Source organism: Gracilinanus agilis, chromosome 3, assembly GCF_016433145.1.
Source record: "Gracilinanus agilis isolate LMUSP501 chromosome 3, AgileGrace, whole genome shotgun sequence".
Taxonomy (NCBI): domain Eukaryota; kingdom Metazoa; phylum Chordata; class Mammalia; order Didelphimorphia; family Didelphidae; genus Gracilinanus; species Gracilinanus agilis.
Window position 1 is genome coordinate 59,448,942 of NC_058132.1, and position 18,836 is coordinate 59,467,777.

General features: G+C 44.4%; 1 protein-coding gene across 1 annotated transcript; it reads left to right on the forward strand.

Moving 5' to 3' along the window:
* The first annotated feature begins 14,544 nt into the window (after positions 1-14,544).
* C1QA (complement C1q A chain) lies at positions 14,545-18,836 on the forward strand. The gene is made up of 3 exons (XM_044671318.1): positions 14,545-14,593; positions 15,320-15,484; positions 17,226-18,836. Exons 2-3 carry the CDS (start codon positions 15,325-15,327, stop codon positions 17,801-17,803), a joined length of 738 nt encoding a protein of 245 aa, XP_044527253.1. The 5' UTR covers positions 14,545-14,593; positions 15,320-15,324; the 3' UTR covers positions 17,804-18,836.

Sequence of the window (18,836 nt, forward strand, 5' to 3'; positions counted from 1 at the left end):
AGAAGAATTGTATGAACTGATGCAGAATAAATAGAATCAGAAGGACAGTTACACAATAATGATAATGTTGTAAAGACAAATCATTTGAAAGCTGTAAGGAGTCTGATCTCCCCAATGACCATCCATGATATTAAAGGACCTATGATAAAGCATGCTCCCTACCTCCTGACAAAGAGATGAAGGGCTCAGGGTGCAAAATAAAACATATGTTTTTCAAATACAGTCTATGTATGGTTTTGTTTTGCTTGACTATGAGTATTTGTTGCAAGGAATTTGACTTTTATTTTCCCTCCTTTAATAGGGTAGGAGTAGGGGGGGGAGAGTCTGTTCATTAAAAAAAATAAAATTAATTTAGGCAAAAAAAGAAGTAAAATGACTTGTCTGAGGTCACATATTGAGTTGATCCTGACATTTTGAGCTGTAGCTGAAAATTCAGCAGAGCTCGGAGAGTCAGGTGAAAGAGGAACTCCTTGACCTGAGTGGGAAGTATGAAGCCCCCAGACTTAAAACAGGGACATGGAGGAGGTGTTGAGGTATGTTAGGGGAACAATGGTTTGGATTAATAGACAGATACCCTCTATGCAGCTGGCATCAAACTGGTCCAGGTTTTCATCTTCATACAGGTATGAGTCCCATTTTACAGATAAGGTAGCTAAAGCCCAGGACAATGAAGTGGTTAGAGGAACTTCCCTTGTTACATTAACTTGGAACTAGGTCTGAGGCTAGACCTGAAGGATCCAATCGTTTGCTACCATAAGACCTACAGGATCCCCCACGACAGAGACCCCCCTCCCTCTGTCAGTGTTTCCCCTTCCCCATTTCTGATACCTGTAGGGCTGAGGGAATGTCTTGATGTTTGATTTGAAATCTTCTTCTATTTGCTCTTTAAACATCCACATAATCCCCTTAATCTTTTTACATTTCACCTGCCAAAATGTCTCTGCAGCTTCCATTAGTCCCACTCTGGCTGGATTTACTTACTCAAGAATAACAAAATGTCAGAGCAGGGAGGGCCCTTAGAACCCAGACTATGAAAGCAGGGTGGAGCCTTAGAACATAGAATGTCATCTCTGGGAAGGGCTTTGGAACCCAGAATGTCAGAGTTGACAAGGGTCTTAAGACAGAGAATGTCAGAGCTGAGGTGGGAGTAGGGGTTAGAATATAAAATATCAGACCTGAGAAGGTCCTTAGAACACAGAATACCAGAGCTAGGAGGGAACTTGGAGACCATCTAGAACAGTGATGGGCAAACTATGGCCTGCAAGCCAGATGCAGCCCCTGAAATGTTCTATCTGCCCCATAACATTATTCCTAATCTGAAGAGTACAATGAGTAGGACACAATACAATGAAACTTCGAAAGAGTTGCCTTAGAAAAAGACTGACAGATGAGCATTTCCTTTCCTTTGGCCCCCTCTCTAAAAAGTTTGTCCATCACTGGTCTAGAACAATGTTTCTCAAACTTTTTTATTTCAGAACCTCTTTACACTCTTTAAAATTATTAAGGGCCCTTCCCTCAAAGAGCTTTTGTGTATGTGGATTATATCTCTTGATATTTACTCTATTTGAAATTATAACTCCTAACATTATTAAGAAAATAATTTTTCACTTCAAGGATCTCCCAACCTCCTGGGTTCCCTGGACCACAATTTAAGCACTAGTGATCATCTAACATTTTAATCTTTTACTTTAAAGGGCTAAGTCTCCCAAAAGGAAAGTGACTTAACCAAAGTCACACTACTGTGGGAGAATGAGGATTCCCACCAAAGTCTTGGGCATCCCATATCCTTTGCCCTTTCACTCCCTCCCACTTTCAGATGCATGCTACTTTCCTTAATTATTCCCCACGAGGCCAAGCCTTTATTTTCCTCTCATACAATTCTCTACTTCAGAGGCTTAGCAATGCTAGCCTTCTTAGAGTCAAACAAACTCTATCTGGGCAAAAGCCAAGAAGAGCTTAATATCTTTTTTGTTTTGTTTTGTTTATTCAGGACCTCCCTCATGAAGGGCTTTTTGCATTTAACTCTTTTTAAATTTTATATATAGACTTATATATACATATATGTATTCTGTCTATCTATCTTTCTATATATCTATCTATCTTTCTATCCATCCATCTACTTATCCATCTCTCTATCCATCCATCTATTTATCTATCTATCCATCTATCCATCTATCTACTTACCCATCTCTCTCTCTCTCCATCTATCTATCTATCTATCTATCCATCTATCTCTCCATCTATCATCCATCTACTTATCCATCTCTCTCTCCATCCATCTATCTATCCATCTATCCATCCATCCATCCATCCATGCATCTATCTACCATCTATCTATCCTGTTAAAAGGCTGCCTGTGTGATCACCAAGATGTGCTGGTAACCACCAGGGCTTATGGGTGTTCAGCTTAGCCAAGCCCTTGCCTCTTAACAGTGCCCAAGCCAAGAATCTGGTGAGAGGCTGTATGTATGTTCAACAGCTCCTCTAGCTCTCTGGCTTGGGGTTGGGTTTGATGATAAGGCTGGTTATGGGCTGGTTGTTGATGTGCTAAATGGATAACACTGTTTCTGACTGCAGCTTGATAAATCCCTTTCCCTGTGGCTGTAGACATTTACTAGCCTGGGTAAGAATACCAATCTTCACTTGGATTAAGTTGTAACAGGGTTTATTGCTTTAACTCAAAAGGATAAGATCTGGACCAGGAAAGAGGTGTTGGGAGATGCTATACTAAGTCTATGGAACTGAGGTAGTTTACATCTAAGAGCAGTAGCTTGGTATTGGCTGGAGACTCTTCCCCTCTCACAGTCCCTGGTCCAGCCCAGCCGTGGCCTGAACCAAAGAAAGGGAGGGCTAGTGATGTTCTTCTTAGCAGCTGTGCTGTTCTTGTCTCTCAGCTCAATATAGTAACTAGGTGGATGAAGCTTCTTGTGATAATGAGATATGGATGCTGGATTAGCAGGTCTATGGCTTACCCACTCTTTTTGCCACCCACTCCCAAAGTCCCCTTCCTCAAAAGCAAGGTCCTGGGTGGCTCAGTCCATGGGTTTTTATAGAGCTGGTCCCAACCGTCTTTTTCCCTTGGCTCATGCTATCCTGGGTGAACTCCAAATTCTGTAACCGACAATCCTGTCACTCAAGCTGTTCTCCGTCATGACCAGAAGTTCCTTTTTACAATCCATCCATCTATATATCTATGTTACTCCCTAACTACTTTTTTAAACCTTTACTTCCTGTCTTAGAATCAATACCGTGTATTGGTTCCAAGGCAGAAGAGTGGTAAGAGCTAGGCAATGGGGGTTAAGTGACTTGCCCAGGGTCACACAACTAGGAAGTGACTGAGACCAGATTTGAACCCAAGACCCCCTCATCTCTAGACCTGGTTCTCAATCCACTGAAGCACCTAGCTGTCCCCATCCCCTAACCATTAACCCAGGATCAAGGCACAAAGTAGATCAAGATACATTCAAATCCAAACCCCAAACCATTTTTTTAAACCATTCAACCAAAATGCACATTAGTTCAAAGCAAAAGACATTTTAATCAAGTAAAAAAAAATAATGAAGAAAAAAGATTCTCCCTCCTCCTACCATGCATACATGGACACACTTTCCACAGGTTACCATACCTCCAAGGATGCATACACACACAGAGAGAATACAGATATTCATTATCATAATCACTGCACCCATTTATATAACACCTACTGTATACCAGACATTGTACTAAGTGCTTTACAAATATCTCATCTGATCTTCACAACAACTTTGATAGGCAGATGCTATCATTATTCCCCCATTCTATAGTTAAGGAAACTGAGGCAAGCAAAGTTTAGGGCCTTACCCAAGGTCCCACAACTAGCAAGTATCTGAGCATGGATTTGAACTCAAGTCTTCCTGATTTCTAGGCTCAGCTCTCTAAATACTGTACCATGTATTTGCCTCTAGACTAGAAAATAGCTATAGAAGGCATGCAGATGGGGCTATTTGTAGACAAGAACATCTACAAAGGGGGAATGCACACCATGTATACCTGTGGCCAGGGCATACGCCTAGAGGGCAACCACACAAAGGATTATGTGTGGCAAGGGCACACGGGTGACCAAGGCAACCTTTGTGGCAGCAGCGTTGCTAATGTCCTCTGTGAGTGTAATCTTCTAGCTATTTGCTGCTCTCTGTTGGGAATTATTATTTTGTCTCTGTTGGCTATCTGTTATTATTACTTTGTCTCTGTTGGCTATCTGTATTTTCCACTGGACTTGGGTCACTCAATTGTTCTTTTAAGGTTTGGGGGCATTCAGGCTCCTCAGAGTCTTTCTTGAAGTTGCTTTCTGTTGACATCTGCTGTTGTATAGTGGCTAGTAAGTCTCTCCCTGGTAAGAGAAGACTAAAGCTCTATTTTAGTACAGAGCTAAGGGTTATGAGCCACTACATCCTGTTGGACTCCTGACAAAAGCCAGTAAAATGCTTTCTGTTTAAAATTAAGTGTTTTTAATTTTAACTTTTCTCCTGGTCTAAATGAAAGATCCTTGGCTCCAAGCCATCATCTGACTTGTGATTAGAAAATTCCTCTTTAATTCCTGTTAAATTTTAATGATCATTCTCTATCCCCAAATTCTAGGGTAAGCTAGGTGGTGTAGTGGATAGAGTGCTGGGTCTCCAGGCAGAATGTCTCATCTTCCACAGTTCAAATCTGGCTTTAGACACTTTCTAGCTGTGCAACCCTGGACAAGTCACTTAACTCAGTTTCCACATTTGTAAAATGAGTTAGAGAAGGAGATGGCAAATCAAACCTGTATCTCTGCCAAGAAAACTCTAAGTGGGGTTTTCTACCTTCTACTTTAGGGACACCACTCACCAAAAGCCGGTGGGCTACTTCCATAATGCTCCCTTACTGGTATGGAAATGAACCTAGGAATACATGGAACCTGAAGTCTTAGCAGGCTGCCTGTAGTCTATATTCTTGCCTTTATTATTTATAATTACCACCAACCACATAAAACTCACAAAAGTGCTTATCTTTTTATTTAAAAAATAATTTCCCATAGTTAAGCCTCTGAAGACAAATCCCATAGGTCTGGACAGACCAGGGCTCCCACGATCTTATAGCCTCCAGTAAGCAAATACTGCCATATACCTTGCTCTGCATCCTTTAGATCAGAAGTTGGGGTTGTCTTAGCACGCTGAGAAAATCCCTCTGGAAGCTTAGTTATCAAAGAGTGTGAGAATTGAGTCTATAATAAGAATGGTAGTATTTGTGCAATGGAAATCACAGTAGGAGCAAAAAAACCGGAGTTCAAATCCTGCCTGCAAACTCCCTTTGTGGCTATGGGCAAGGTATTTTATCATTTTTTTAAACCTCCACCTGTTGTCTTAATATCAATTTTAAGAGCAGCAACGGCTAGGCAATAGGAGTTTAGTGACTTACTCAGGGTCATACAATGAAGAAGTATCTGAGGCCAGATTTGAACCCAGGACCTCCCAACTCCAGACCTGGTCCTCTATCCACCCCCATGTCATTTTATCTTGAGTTGGCCCCTGAGAGCTTGGGGTAAGAAGGAGGGTGATGTCAGAAGGAGAGGAAACATTTGGTTTTCAGAATTACCATAGGAACAGTTTCTCTCACCTGATATCAAAGGAAAGCAGATTTTGGAGACAATAAAGATACTGATGGCTGAGTCATTGGACAAAGGGGTGAGAGGCTAGTAGAGGATCCTCTTGGTTCACTTGCAATGGCATGTTCAGTAAGAGCCACCACTTATGAGGAAAGAATGGTTTCTTCAGGGATACTCCTTTATCAAACTAGATAGCCAGGCAACTCAGTTGAGTATGAGCACTGTATTTGGAATCAGAATGATCTGAGTTCATATTTTGTCCCAGACACTGGCTTACTAGTGACCCTGAGCAACTCACTTAAATCTGACTCAATTTCTTCCTCTGTAAAATGGGGGCAATATATAATACCAATTTACAATATAGTTGTGAGGGTCAAATGAGATAATATTTTTAAAGCCCTTTGAAAACCTTAGAGTGCTATATAAATGCTAGTTATAGTAATATTATCATCATCTCTAAGTTCCCTTTCATTTCTTAATATTCTGTTTTCTAAATCTCTTCCAACAATGACATTCTGTGTTCTGAGGCTCCTGCCAGATCTGATATTCTGTGTTCTAAGGGCAGTTCCAGCTTTTATATTCTGTTTTCTAAAGTCCTTCCAACTCTGACATTTTATGTTCTAAAGTCTTTTCCAACTCTAATATTCTGTGTTCAAAGGTCCTTTCCAGCTCTCACATTCTGTGTTCTTAAGTCTTTTCCAACTTTGACATTCTATATTCTAAGGGCCATCCCATCTCTAATATTGTGTTTGAAAGTCCCTTCCAAGTCTGGCATTCCGTGTTCTAGCATGTTTTCCAGCACTAATATTCTGTGTTCAAAGGTCTTATCCAGATTTGGCATTCTCTGTTGTAGGTTCTTTCTAGCTATGACACTCTATGTTCTTAGGACTTTTCCAACTCTGACATTCCATGTTCTAAAGCCTTTTCCAGTGCTAATATTCTTTGTTCAAAGGTCCTATCCAGATCTGACATTCTCTGTTCTAAGGGTCCTTTCAGTTCTGATATTCTGTGTTCCNTCCAGATCTGACATTCTCTGTTCTAAGGGTCCTTTCAGTTCTGATATTCTGTGTTCCAAGGTCCTTTCCAGCTCCACCATTTTGCATTCTTATGTCTTTTCCAACTTTGGCATTCTACGTTCTAAGGTTACTTCAAGTCCTAACATTCTATGTCCTAACTTTCTCTGTTCTCTGGTCTCTTCCACCTCTAACATTCAGAGTATTGCAGACTATCAGAAGAGACCTCGGGAACACTCTAGTCCAATCCTTAGCCCAAAAGTACTCACCTCTACAACATCCAACAAGTGGTTACTTAGATTTTCAAGAACCCACTTACCTCTGTAGGTAGGGAAGGAGGAAGGAAATAATTTTTTGTTGTGGTTCAGTTGTTTTTCAGTCCTGCCTGACTCTTCGTGACCCCATTTGCAGTTTTCTTGGCAGAGACACTGGAGTCATTTCCTTCTCCAGCTCATTTTGTAGATGAGGAAACTGAGGCCAACAGGGTTAAATGGTTTGTCCAGAGACACATAACCGGTCAATGTCTGAGGCTGGATTTAAACGCAGGTCTTTCTGACTCCAGGCCTGGCTTTCTATCCACTGTACCACCTAGCTGCCCCTGTGATTCTTTATATAGTGCCTGCTACGTCCCAGGCACCGTGCTAAGAGCCTCACAAATTTAGATAGCTAATTGTCAGGACATTTTCCTTGACACGAAGCATCGGTTTGCTTGTGGGCAATCTCCACCCCTTCATCACACTTAGTTCTGCCCTGTGTGGCCGAACAGCTGGAGTCTGATGCCTCAACTTGATGCCCTTCAGATCCTTAGACTCACATTACCCTTAAGACGTCTCTTCTCCAGGCTAAAAATCTATCGTTCCTTCAACAGGTCCTGCGATGGCTTGATCTCGGGAGCTTTGGCACTCCCGCTCGTCTGTACCTTCTCCTATATATCTAAATCCTTCCTAAATGATGGGGCCACCCACGGCACAATACTATGAACCAGAGTGTACTGTGGGCTGACCCATCTGCCTCTGAGGCAGCCTAAAATCCCATTAATTAATTCTTGTGGCTTCCATGCTAAACTGTTGACTGATATTAAACTTTTAGTCCATTTTTCAAAAATATGGATGCACCATGCAAAATCTATATCAGAGGACAGCAAGGGGGCTAGAGGATAGAGGTCCTGGGTTCAAATCTGGCCTCAGACACTTCCTAGCTCTACGAACCTGAGCAAGTCACTTAATCCCCCTTGCCTAGTCTTTACCGCTCTTCTATCTGGGAACCAAGTAGTTCCAATTAGTATCAATTCTAAGACAGAAAATAAAGTTGGTTTTTTGTTTGTTTTTTTTTAACCTATATCAGATTGCTTGCCACTTCTGAGAGGGGAGGAAGAGTAGAACGCAGAGTGAGAGTCTGGAACTTGAAAAAAGAAAAAAGAATGTCAGAAATCATTTTTGCATGTAATTAGAGAAAAAATAAAACAGCAAAACGATCACATGGGTCGGTGGGGATATGACTGGGGATGTAGACACTAAACAATCACCCTAATGCAACTATCAATAATATGGAAATAGGTCTTGATCAATGACACATGTAAAACCCAGTGGAATTGCATTTGGCTATGGGAGGGGGATGGGAGGAGGGGAAGAAAAGAACATGAATCATGGAACCCTGGAAAGATATTCAAAAATCAATCAATCAATCAATAAAAATTTTTAGAAGAATGAAAAAAATAAAATAAATAAAAAATAAAATAAAGTAAAGTAAAGTAAAATAGCAAAAAAAAAGTGTTATATGATGGGGAGAAGGCCAGCATTTTGGAAAGAGCACTGGGCTGGAAATAAAAAAGGACCAAAGTTTGAACCAAACCTTTCACACAAACTATCTAAAGTTATATCATTTATATCACTTTCCTTCTCTGAACCTCAGTCACTTCATCTGAAAAATGGGAATAAAAATAATGATAGCTCTCACTTCACAGGGTGGTTGTGAGGATCGCATGAGATAATGAACTTTTCAAGCTTTAAAAAGCAACCTACACACAGTTTCATGTGGAATCTTCTTTTCATGTTCTGTTCATATGAAAACTCTTACTTTTCCTTGCTGGTTGAGTTCAAAATGAAAAAATCATACTAAAAACCCATGCAAGTTAATAAATATCTATTATATAAAAATAAAATAAAAAAGCAACCTATAGAATAGCCAGCATTTACTTAGGAATGTAAAGGTTTCCAAAAAACACTTTATGAATGTTTCATATTTTATTCTGGGAGCTATGTGCTCTTGTTGTCCCTTTTTTACAGATGAGAACACTGAGGTGCTGAAAGATTACATTGACTAGTATCTGAGGCTGAATTTGAATCCAGATCTTCTTGACTCCAAGTTTAGTACACTAAACACTATCTCCATCTAGCTACCTATCAAATATTGTTAAAGACTCCCATCGTGATAATAGTATGATTAACTAAGCATGCTTCCCATCTTGTGCTTGTGAAGTTAACTTCCTGAGTGCTAATATATTACTTATGATTGATTTTTTTAGTATTAGATTCAACCCAATGTTTGGGGGCTGCTAGGTGGCAATGTAGAAAGAAAGCTGGGTCCAGAGTCAGAAAAACTGGGTTCAACTCCAGCCCCAGACACTGACTAGCTGTGTGACCTTGGACAAGTCACATTATCCTGTTGACCTCAGTTTCCTTATTTGTAAAATGAGCTGGAGAAGAAAATGGCAAAAGACTACAGGATCTTTAGCAAGAAAACTCCACATGGGGTGACAAAGAGTCAGGTGACACTGAAAAGGGCTCAAGAACAAAGAATGTTTCGGGCTGTCCAGATCTTTGTGGAACTTGTCTCTGTCATCCAGCATATTAACTAACCCTCCAAATATTGCATCATCTGCAAATCTGATAGACAAATCCTTCAGTCAAACACAACAAGCATTTGTGAAGTGCCTATTGTGTGCCATGCATTTGGCATGACATCTTTGCCTTTACTTGCGCCTTTGATAAAAATATTAAATTTGGGGGGCCAAGGACAAATCCCCGTGGCACCCCACTAGAGACCTCCCCAAGCTGACATCAAGTCGTTAATGTGTTCAGTCATGAATGGACTTTTTTTGGGTGCAGGGATTCAAATGACTCCGATACCACCCACCTTACTTGCATGATTTAGCCCACGTCTCTCCACTTTCTTTAAAAGAATTGTTGCTATAACATTCTCCCAGAGTGGAAACCATGTCCACAAAAGAAAATGAATGATCTGGTATGATCTGATCTAGATATGATGTAAGCCCGACATTTTAGCATTGTATGAATTTAACAACCCTGTGAGGGTTGCCAGCTGCCAGGTGCTACAATCCCCGTCTTGTCGATGGGGAAACTGAGGAACGAGAGATATTCGCCTGCTGAAGGTCTCCTGATCAATTAGTGACTGGCTAAGGCCCAGTCCCGCTGCCTCGAAGCCTAGCATCCTTTCCTTTAGATCCTGCTGCCTCTGGCAGTGTCCCTTCTTCCAGAAGAAAGCCTGCTCCCCCCAGAGTCAGACAAGAGAACATTTATAAAGCAAAATGCTCATTAGGAGAAAGTGGAACGATGTGATCTGTCTAGGACCTGAAGTTCTTGGTCCCTAGGCTGGGAGAGAAAAAACAGAACTCAGCAGCTGCCTCCTTAAATCCATCCTTTTTTCCCTCCCTGCATTCACACCCCTCCTCTCTTCCCATAGCTCCATCTTTTATCTTTGTTCTTAGGTATGGGTCTCTCTCTCTCTCTTTCACTAGCTCTCTGTTTCTCTCTCTGGGTATCTGTGTCTGCCTCTCTGCATCTTTTCATCTCCCTCTGTCTCCCTGTCTCTCTGTCTCTTTCTTTCTGTCCCTGTCTCCCTCTGTCTCTTTGTCTCCCTATGTCTCTGTTGTTTCTCCGTCTCTCTCTGATGTCTCATTTTATCGGTTTCTCTTCTCTGTGCCTCTTTTTCTCCATCTCTCTCTGTCTCTGTCTGCTTCCCTGTCTCTGTCTTTGTCTCTTTCTCTGTCTCTCTGTCTCCTTTTCTCTGTCTCTCTCCTCTCTATTTCTCTCTTCCTTTCTCTGTCTCTCTCTCTCCTGTCTGTCTCTGTCTTTCTCTCTCTCTCTTTTTCTCTGTCTCCCCCACCTCTCCCTTTCTCTGTCTCTCTTTCTCTCTCTCTATCTTTCTCTTTCTCCCTGTCTTTCTCTTTCTCTCTCTGTGTGTCTTTCTCTCTGTCTTTCTCTTTCTCTCTCTCTGTCTTTCTCTTTCTCTCTCTCTGTCCTCCCCCATCCCTCCTTCTTTCTTCCTCTCCCTTCCCCCACCCTTTCTCTGTTCTCTTTTTGTTTTTCTCTTTCCTTCTGGGTCTCCCTTATACTCCAATTCTCTGTCTCCATCTTTCTGTTTCTACTCTGCCATCGTCTCTCACCTGCCCTCCTTTCTCTCCTTATTTTCCACTCTGATATTCTGAGGGGGAGTTCCCATCCCTGGACAGCTAGGTGGATAGAGCAGCAGTCAGAAAAACCTAGATTCAACTCCTGCCTGAAAATTTTACTAGCTGTGTGACTCTGGGCAAGTCACTTAAGCTCTCTGTATAGCAGTTTATTCATCTATAAAAATAGGGATAATTACCTCCCCGAATTGTTGTGAGGCATCGAGAGAAAGAACTGTGGGAGTAGAAATACAGAAGAAAAACATATGACTTATCATTTGCATATTTGGGTATATGATTTGGGGTTTAGGCTTTAAAAGCTCTCTCTATAGCAAAAATGAAAAAAAAATACAAAAAAATCAAGCGATAACATTCGTACAACCCAGTGGAATTACTCATCGGCTCTGGGAGGAGGGAGGGAAGAAGGGAGGGAAAGAAAATGAATCATGGAAACATGGGAAAATATTTTTAAAATAAGAAATAAAAAGAATTGCTGTGAGGAGCAAATGAGTTCGCTTACTCCAAGTCGAGTGACTCTCAGAGACTCTGTTCACCACGCCCCATCCACCATCCATTCCCTTGTCTGTTCTATGGCATTTTGTGGGGACCTCCCTGGCCTCTAAAATGCTTCTGCCAGAGAGCAGGAGACCCACAGATAGGTCAGGATGGCTTTCTGACCTCTCTACCCCCCGGAACCCTGTCTGGGCCAAAGGTGCTCCTCCATACTACTCAGCCATCCTCATGGAGCAAGTGGAGGGATGGAATTTGGAAGGAGGCTGGACATGGAAGAATGACATGATTTAGAGGCAGAAGGACTCTTAGATACCATCTAAGTCAACCTCCTCATTTTACAGAGAAGGAAACAGAAGCTGAGAGAAGGGAACTGGGAGCGGGGAGCAGGGCCAAGCTTCAGGCCCAAGGTCATTCTACCATTTCACTCCTCATTAGAGATGGGCTGTTCTCCAAGTGGTCTGGAGAAGAAGGTGTGAACTCTAGGTGGTGTAGAAGGAGGGGCTGAGGGAGCCGAGAGCTAGAAGGGACCCCCTGAGGGCCTTTAGCCCAATTGCTTGCCTACTTTAGGAATCCCCACCAAAGCATCCCCTAACACATTCCTTATCTATTTTTGATTTGCCGACCTCCAGCTACAGTGAACTCACTATCACCCAAGGAACAAAGAATACAGTGTAGCCTGGGGTGCGAGGGAGTGTAGGAACAAAGTGTAAGGAAAGACTTCCTGGAGGAGGTGGGACTTAAGTGGAGCCTTGAAGGACATAAAGGATTTGGAGATGGAAAGATGAGAGGAGAGAATATTTCAGGGAAAGGCACAAGTAATGGGAAGCAAGTGCAAAGCCCACCTCCCAAAATGGAAACATCAGTCACAGGATCATAGATTTAAAGTTGGAGGGGGCTTTAGACTAGGCCCATCCACCCCCAATCTTTGTCACCTTATGGAAGATGAAACTGGGGGACAGATGGGGTCAAATGACTTCCCAAGGACACACAAATCCACATATTTCAAAGCTAGTGTTTTGAACATGTGCCATGCTCCCTCCCTGTAATCAAACCCTTTTCCTCTCAAAGAGTCATCAACTTGAAGGGCCCAGAAAACTTCTAGTCTAAGTTCCATGGGAACATGAATCCCTCTAAAATATCCCCAACAAGTGGTCACCCAGCCTAAAGCAAAAGGGAGCCCAGTGCCTCCCGAGGCTGCTCACCCCACTTTGGGACAGCTCTTGTGGTGGTGGTGATGGTTGCTCAGTTGTTTCAGTCATGTCCAACACTACATGACCCAATTTAGTGTTTTCTTGGCAAAGATCCTGGAGTGGTTTGATATTTCCTTCTCCAGCTCTTTGAATAGATGAGGAAACTGAGGGCTATCATGGTAGTTTGTGACTTTGACTCATTCCTCAAGCACAGGACCACCATCAAACCTTACCCATGGTCATCCAGGATAAGAGAAAACAGGCACCAGATGTGATGCCAAGAGTACCAGTTGTAAAGTCAGAAGACCCAAATTTGAACTCCAGTTCTGTTATGAACTGCCTTGTGACTTTAGGGAGCTATGTTCTAAGTTCCCTCCCAGCTCTGATATTCTGGGTTCTAAGGACTCCTCCAGTTCTGTCCCAGCCCTGACATTCTAGATTCTAAATCCTCTCCCAGCCCTGACATTCTAGATTCTAAGTCCTCTCCCAGCTCTGACATTCTGGGTTCTAATGTCCCTTCCAGCACTGATATTCTCTGTTCTAAGGGATCTCTCAGCTCTGACAGTCTCTGTTCTAAGGTCCCTCCCAGCTCTGACATTGTGGGTTCTAAGGTCCCTCCCAGCTCTGACATTCTGTGTTCTAAGGTCTCTCCCAGCTCTGATAGTCTATGATATAAGATCTCTCCCAACTCCAACATTCTCTGTTCTAAGCCCTTTCCAGATCTGACATTCTGGGTTCTAAGACCCCTCCCAGCTCTGATAGCTTATGAATCCATGACAATATGAGCTTTAGAGGCTGAGAAATGACCATACCAAGTCTTTGATAAGAAAAACCTGGTAAAATGAGGAAATAGAGTCAGCCATCTCTCTAGCACCTGGGGTTCTTGCATTCATGAGAACCACAGTATGGAAGTGAAGGAATAGAAGTATCTTAAGGTGTACCTTCAGAAGCGTTAAGGAATACCATAACTTGGTGGGGCCTTTTGGAACTCTGGAACCTACCAGTTTGTAGAATATAATTGGTTTCATAAGAAAATAGTGTTACATCTAGAAATAACATTAATACAGAGAACATCAGAGCTTGGAAGTCTCTTGGAATAGAGAATTTCAGAACTAAGAGGACCCTTAGAACACAAAATGTCAGAGCTGAGAGGATTCTGAGAACACAGGGTGTCAGAACTGAGAGAAATCTTAGCACATAGAATGTCAGAGGTGAGAGGAACATTAAAACATAGAACATCGGCATTGGGAAGACCCTTTAAATACAGAACGTCAGAGCTGAATGGAACCTTGAAATATGGGACGACCTAAGCATAGGAAGCCATTTGGGACCCAGGTCAGATCTGCAAAGGATGCTAGAATTTAGAATGTTAGAACTAGAGGTTCCTTAGAGATAATCTCAGCTTTCTCGTCAAAGAGAAGTGGAAACAGGCTCAAGAAGACATGTCAGAGCTGGGACCTTCTTACTGTTGCCTTCGCATCATAGTTCTTCAAGGAGGTTTTGGTTTCCATAAATGTGACTCTGTTATCCTCTCTAGACTGCTTCCCTGCCCCAACAACCACTTGACCCCCAGGATGCCTGCCAAGGGGAGCCTCCCTCAACCTAGGTTCCCCTTTCATTTCTTAGAAACCTCCCCACTTTTGCTGACTGTGCCTGTTTGTCTGGTGGAACCCCTCAGGGTCTCCAGGCCAGGAAAGGGGAAGTGGGAAGGGATGTGAAAGTTGGCACCCCTCTGAAAAGGAAGGATAAGGTCATTTCCCTTCAGGCCCTAATAGCTCCCCTTCCTTGAGGGTGCAGAAAGCGTGGAGCCAGGCAGCCAGTGGAAGAGTCTCACCCAAGTCCAGAACCCCAAGTGCAGGTAAGACCTGAGAGTTCAGCTACACGTGAGAGGGTGTTGGCTGGAGCCCCAAGGTCAGGGTCAGGGTGCTCCCAGACATTGCCTTAGAAGGATCTGGGACCTACTTCCATGATTCGGGGATAAGAAGAATGGCAATGGGATGAGAGAGCTGGGGAGGGGGCAGTGATGATGTGGTGGGGTGGCAATGAGGGCAGGGGAAGGGAATCTGGGGATGAAAGGAATGGGAGTAAGGGACACTGGTAATGGCGGAGATGGCCATGAGGGAGAAGGGGGAAGGAGGAAGATAGAATTTCAGAGAGGGAACAGAGGAAAAAAACCAGGCCTCATAGGTTGGAGGGGCAATTCAGACAGAATATGGAGGGTCCCACTTGCTCAATGCTCCCTCCTGACCCTTGGCCCCGTCTTCCTTTAACCCTCCCTCCCAGCAGAGCACCAAGCTTCCCTCCACCTCTCCTGCCTTTGCCCCTGAATCCCATCCCTTATCCCTGCCAGGAGCAACTCCAGGAACCCCTCTGCCAGATATAGCCAAAGGAGGGTGATGAGGAGGGGTGCTGCCACCTGATGCCACAGGCTTCTTCAGAGAGAGGCAGAGGTCTGGCTACAGTCTTTTCTAGGCTGGCACAGCTGGACCTGAATAGGACAGACTCTTGGGAGCAGGAGAATGAGACCGGGATGAATGGGGTACCTGCCCCTGAACCCCTTCCAGTATGCCCTTTCTCCCCGTAGGCAGCATGGCCTCGTGGGCCTGCCTGGTAGCCTGTGTGCTGGCTATGTGCCTGGGCTCCGCCTTGCCAGAGAGTGTGTGCAAAGCTCCTGATGGGCAGCCGGGGCAGCCTGGAGCCCCAGGTCTGAATGGGCGCCCAGGACCTAAGGGGGATCCTGGTGAAAAAGGTAAGCATGGCCTCCAGAGGCAAAGCCCTTCACCCTGCTCCAGCCCACCCAGCCCCAGAGATGAGGGTGATCGTGGTGGGGTGGAGGATGAGAAGGGAGCAGTAAGCTGAGGAATTCCTTAGGGAGGTGCAGATGCGAACACCAGACTGAGCAACCAAACACATGGGCTCAAATCCCAACTCTTCCATGGGCTAAGCGACTTGGGCCAAGGCTTTTGTGCATTTCTGGGCTTCATTTTCTCTGTTCCTCCCATCCCACCCCATTTAAAAAGATAATGAAGGAAATGAGCTTTGGAATCTTCCTGGTCACTTCTTTTTTACTGCTTTAAACCCTCACCTTCCATCTTAGAATCAATACTAAGTATTGCTTCCAAGGCAGAAGAGGGGTAAGGGCTAGGCAATGGGGGTTAAGTGACTTGCCCAGGGTCATGTCTGTGGCTAGATTTGAACCCTGGGCCTCCTGTCTCTAGACCATCTTTCTATCTACTGAGCCACCTCACTGCTCCTTCCTGGTCACTTCTTGCTCTAAGTTTCCTAATTCCTAAAACTCCAAACCCAGGCAGGAAGGACTAATGGAAGCTTGGGACAATCCACAACTAAGCCTCCAGCTCCCCAACTTAACTAAGCCCAACCTGAGCTCTGTCCTTCAGGGCTTGGGAGGAGAGGAAAGGATCTTAGGAAAAGGGAATTTGGGTGGGTGGGGGAGTCCCACATGCTCAATGCTCTCTCCTATCCCTTAGCCCCCTTCTCCTTTAGCCCTTTCTCTCAGCAGAGCATCAAGCCTCCACCTCTCCTTCCTTTGACTTTGAATCCCATCTCTCATCCTTGCTCTCAGGAGCAACTCCAGGGGTCATATGGAGTTAGAAGGGAAATGACTTGTTCAAGGTCACACAAGTAGTGAAAGGCAGAGGTGCAATTACAATCCAGGGCTCATTCTACAGCACTAGAATAGAGGGAAACAAACAAAAACGAGGCAATTTGTCCTGATATTTGTGTTCTGTGAATTCCCAGGATACACTCTCACCTCCCAGACAAACATAAGCCAGTTTGCCCCTTCTCCTGCTGAGCAAGCCAGTTCAAATAAAGAAAAGAAAATGGTCTTTCTCTCTACCCCCAGGACAGATTTACCCAAGCAGTTCTAGGAAGTGAGAAAAATGTTGGCATATAGCTTGGCTGCTGATCAAATGTGTGATCTTAAGCAAGTCACTTTCCTTTTCTTGGTCTCAGACTCCTCATCTGTAAAATGAGGAAGGAAAGACTGGATAATCTCTAAGCTTCCTTCCAGTTCTGGCATTCTCTTTCCTAAAGTCTCTTCCATCACCAACATTCTAAGTTTTAACATTCTATATTCTAAGGCCCCTTCTAGCTCTGACATTCCATGTTCTGAGGCTCCTTCCAGCTCTGACATTCTGTGTTCTAAGGCTCCTTCCAGATCTGACAGTCTGTGTGCATAAGGACCCTCCTCACTCTGACACTGTATGTTCTAAAGCTTCTCCTACCTATGACATTCCATGTTTTAAGGCTACTCCCAGCTCTAACCCTCTATATTCCTATCTTCTGCCTTCTAAGGCTTGTGGGTCTTCACCTAGATGCTTAGCTTTACCCATATAAAGCCCACGTGCCATCTTAGGGCAAAGCCCTCAAGGTCCCTCCAAAGTTGCTTCAAATAATCTGGGGTCTCTGGTGTTCAGACTACCCCAGGCAGCTCATGCACTCAGTCACTGAGATCTCTTCCGTAACAGGGGCACCAGGAGCCAGGACAGGAGTCCGTGGCCTCAAAGGGGATGAGGGTGAACCTGGTTCTCCTGGAAAACCTGGAAATAGAGGTTTTGGAGGTCCCCCTGGTCCCCAAGGACCCCAGGGAATACCTGGACAGAAGGGTCCCAAGGGAGAGATGGGAAGCATTCAAAACCAACTCAAACCAGCCTTCTCAGCAGTCCGGAAGAACCCACAGGAGAATGGGAATGTGGTCATATTCAACAACATCATCACCAACCAGGAAGACCGCTACCAGAGCGACACGGGCAAGTTTATCTGCAATTTCCCTGGCTACTACTACTTTACCTTCCATGTGGTGTCCAATGGGGACCTTTGCCTCTTCATCGTGTCCTCCAAAGGAGGCCAGTCCAAGCGCTCCTTGGGCTTCTGTGACAGCAACAGTAAGGGGATCTACCAGGTCAACTCTGGTGGCACAGTGCTGAAGCTCACAGAGGGCGATCAGGTGTGGATCGAAAAGGATCCCCAGAGGGGCAGCAGGATCTACAGTGGTAACGATGCAGACAGTGTCTTCAGTGGCTTTCTACTCTTCCCTTCCAACTGAACTTGGGGCCGTAGGGTACAGAAGCTTGGGAGAGCCAGCAAAGGCCAGCCTTTCAGCTTGGACCCTTCTATTACTTTCCACTTATATGGGATTATACCTGTAGAGCTGCAGGGAACCTCAGGAGTCACATCCAATGCCTTGATTTTACAGATGAGGGAACAGATAAAACTGTCAGAGAAGTTTAGTGACTTGCCCAGAGCTGCACAGCCTGGAAAGGTCTGAAACAAAATCCACACCCAGGGCTCTGCCCCCTAAGCCAGGCTATCTACCTCTTGGGCAAGTCATTTAACAACAACCGCATCTATTTTTCTAGCACTTTAGTAACTTCCCAAAATATTATAGTCACAAATAACCCATGAGGTAGAGAGCAAAAGGGTCATTAGCCTCACTCATCAGATGGGGAAATTAAGGCTAGAATAGAGGTAACAGCTTGCCAGAAGCTACAGTACCAGTATCAGAGCTGGTATTTGAGCCTGGCAGTCTTTGCACTTTCCCACATGGGCTCCACTCTTGAATACAATTCTCCCGCCCTTTCTGTAAAATGCAAGAATCATCCCTCGATGGCTTGAAGGAAGGAGGGGCTGGGCCAGGTGACGGATCTCCTAAGACCCTTTCCTGATCTGGGATCTAGAAAGCTCTCTCTGCCCTTAAGCCCCTAATCCCACAGCAGCTTCCTTCTGCCCAACCCAAGGGCCATCAAAGCAAGCAATGTCTGCAGGAGCAAGAGTGCCCAAAGCCGCCATCTTTGCCTAAGCCTGTCTACCCCTCTGCTTGGCTCTCCCAACTCTAAAAAAGCTCCTTTTCAGAACTAGGGTATCCCTGAAATGTCTTCCCTTCTGAATCCGGTCTCCCTGGTAGGTTGGACATTGCCTCTCTCCTCTGCAGCTCTGGGCCCATCTGGTCACTCCTTCCAAGACACCCTACCCACCCCTGCACCCCCAGGGCCGAGGGGAGCCAGGTTTCCTGGTCTCCTCAGCACAGCATGTAGCCACTTGAACTGAGGTTATATTGAATAAACAATGACATTTGGTTC

Excerpts from the sequence above, each read along its gene's own strand:
- C1QA (XM_044671318.1), top strand. The coding sequence starts at position 15,325 with ATGGCCTCGTGGGCCTGCCTGGTAGCCTGTGTGCTGGCTATGTGCCTG. Across the intron at positions 15,485-17,225 it reads GGGGGATCCTGGTGAAAAAG|GGGCACCAGGAGCCAGGACA; the intron begins GTAAGCATGGCC and ends CTTCCGTAACAG.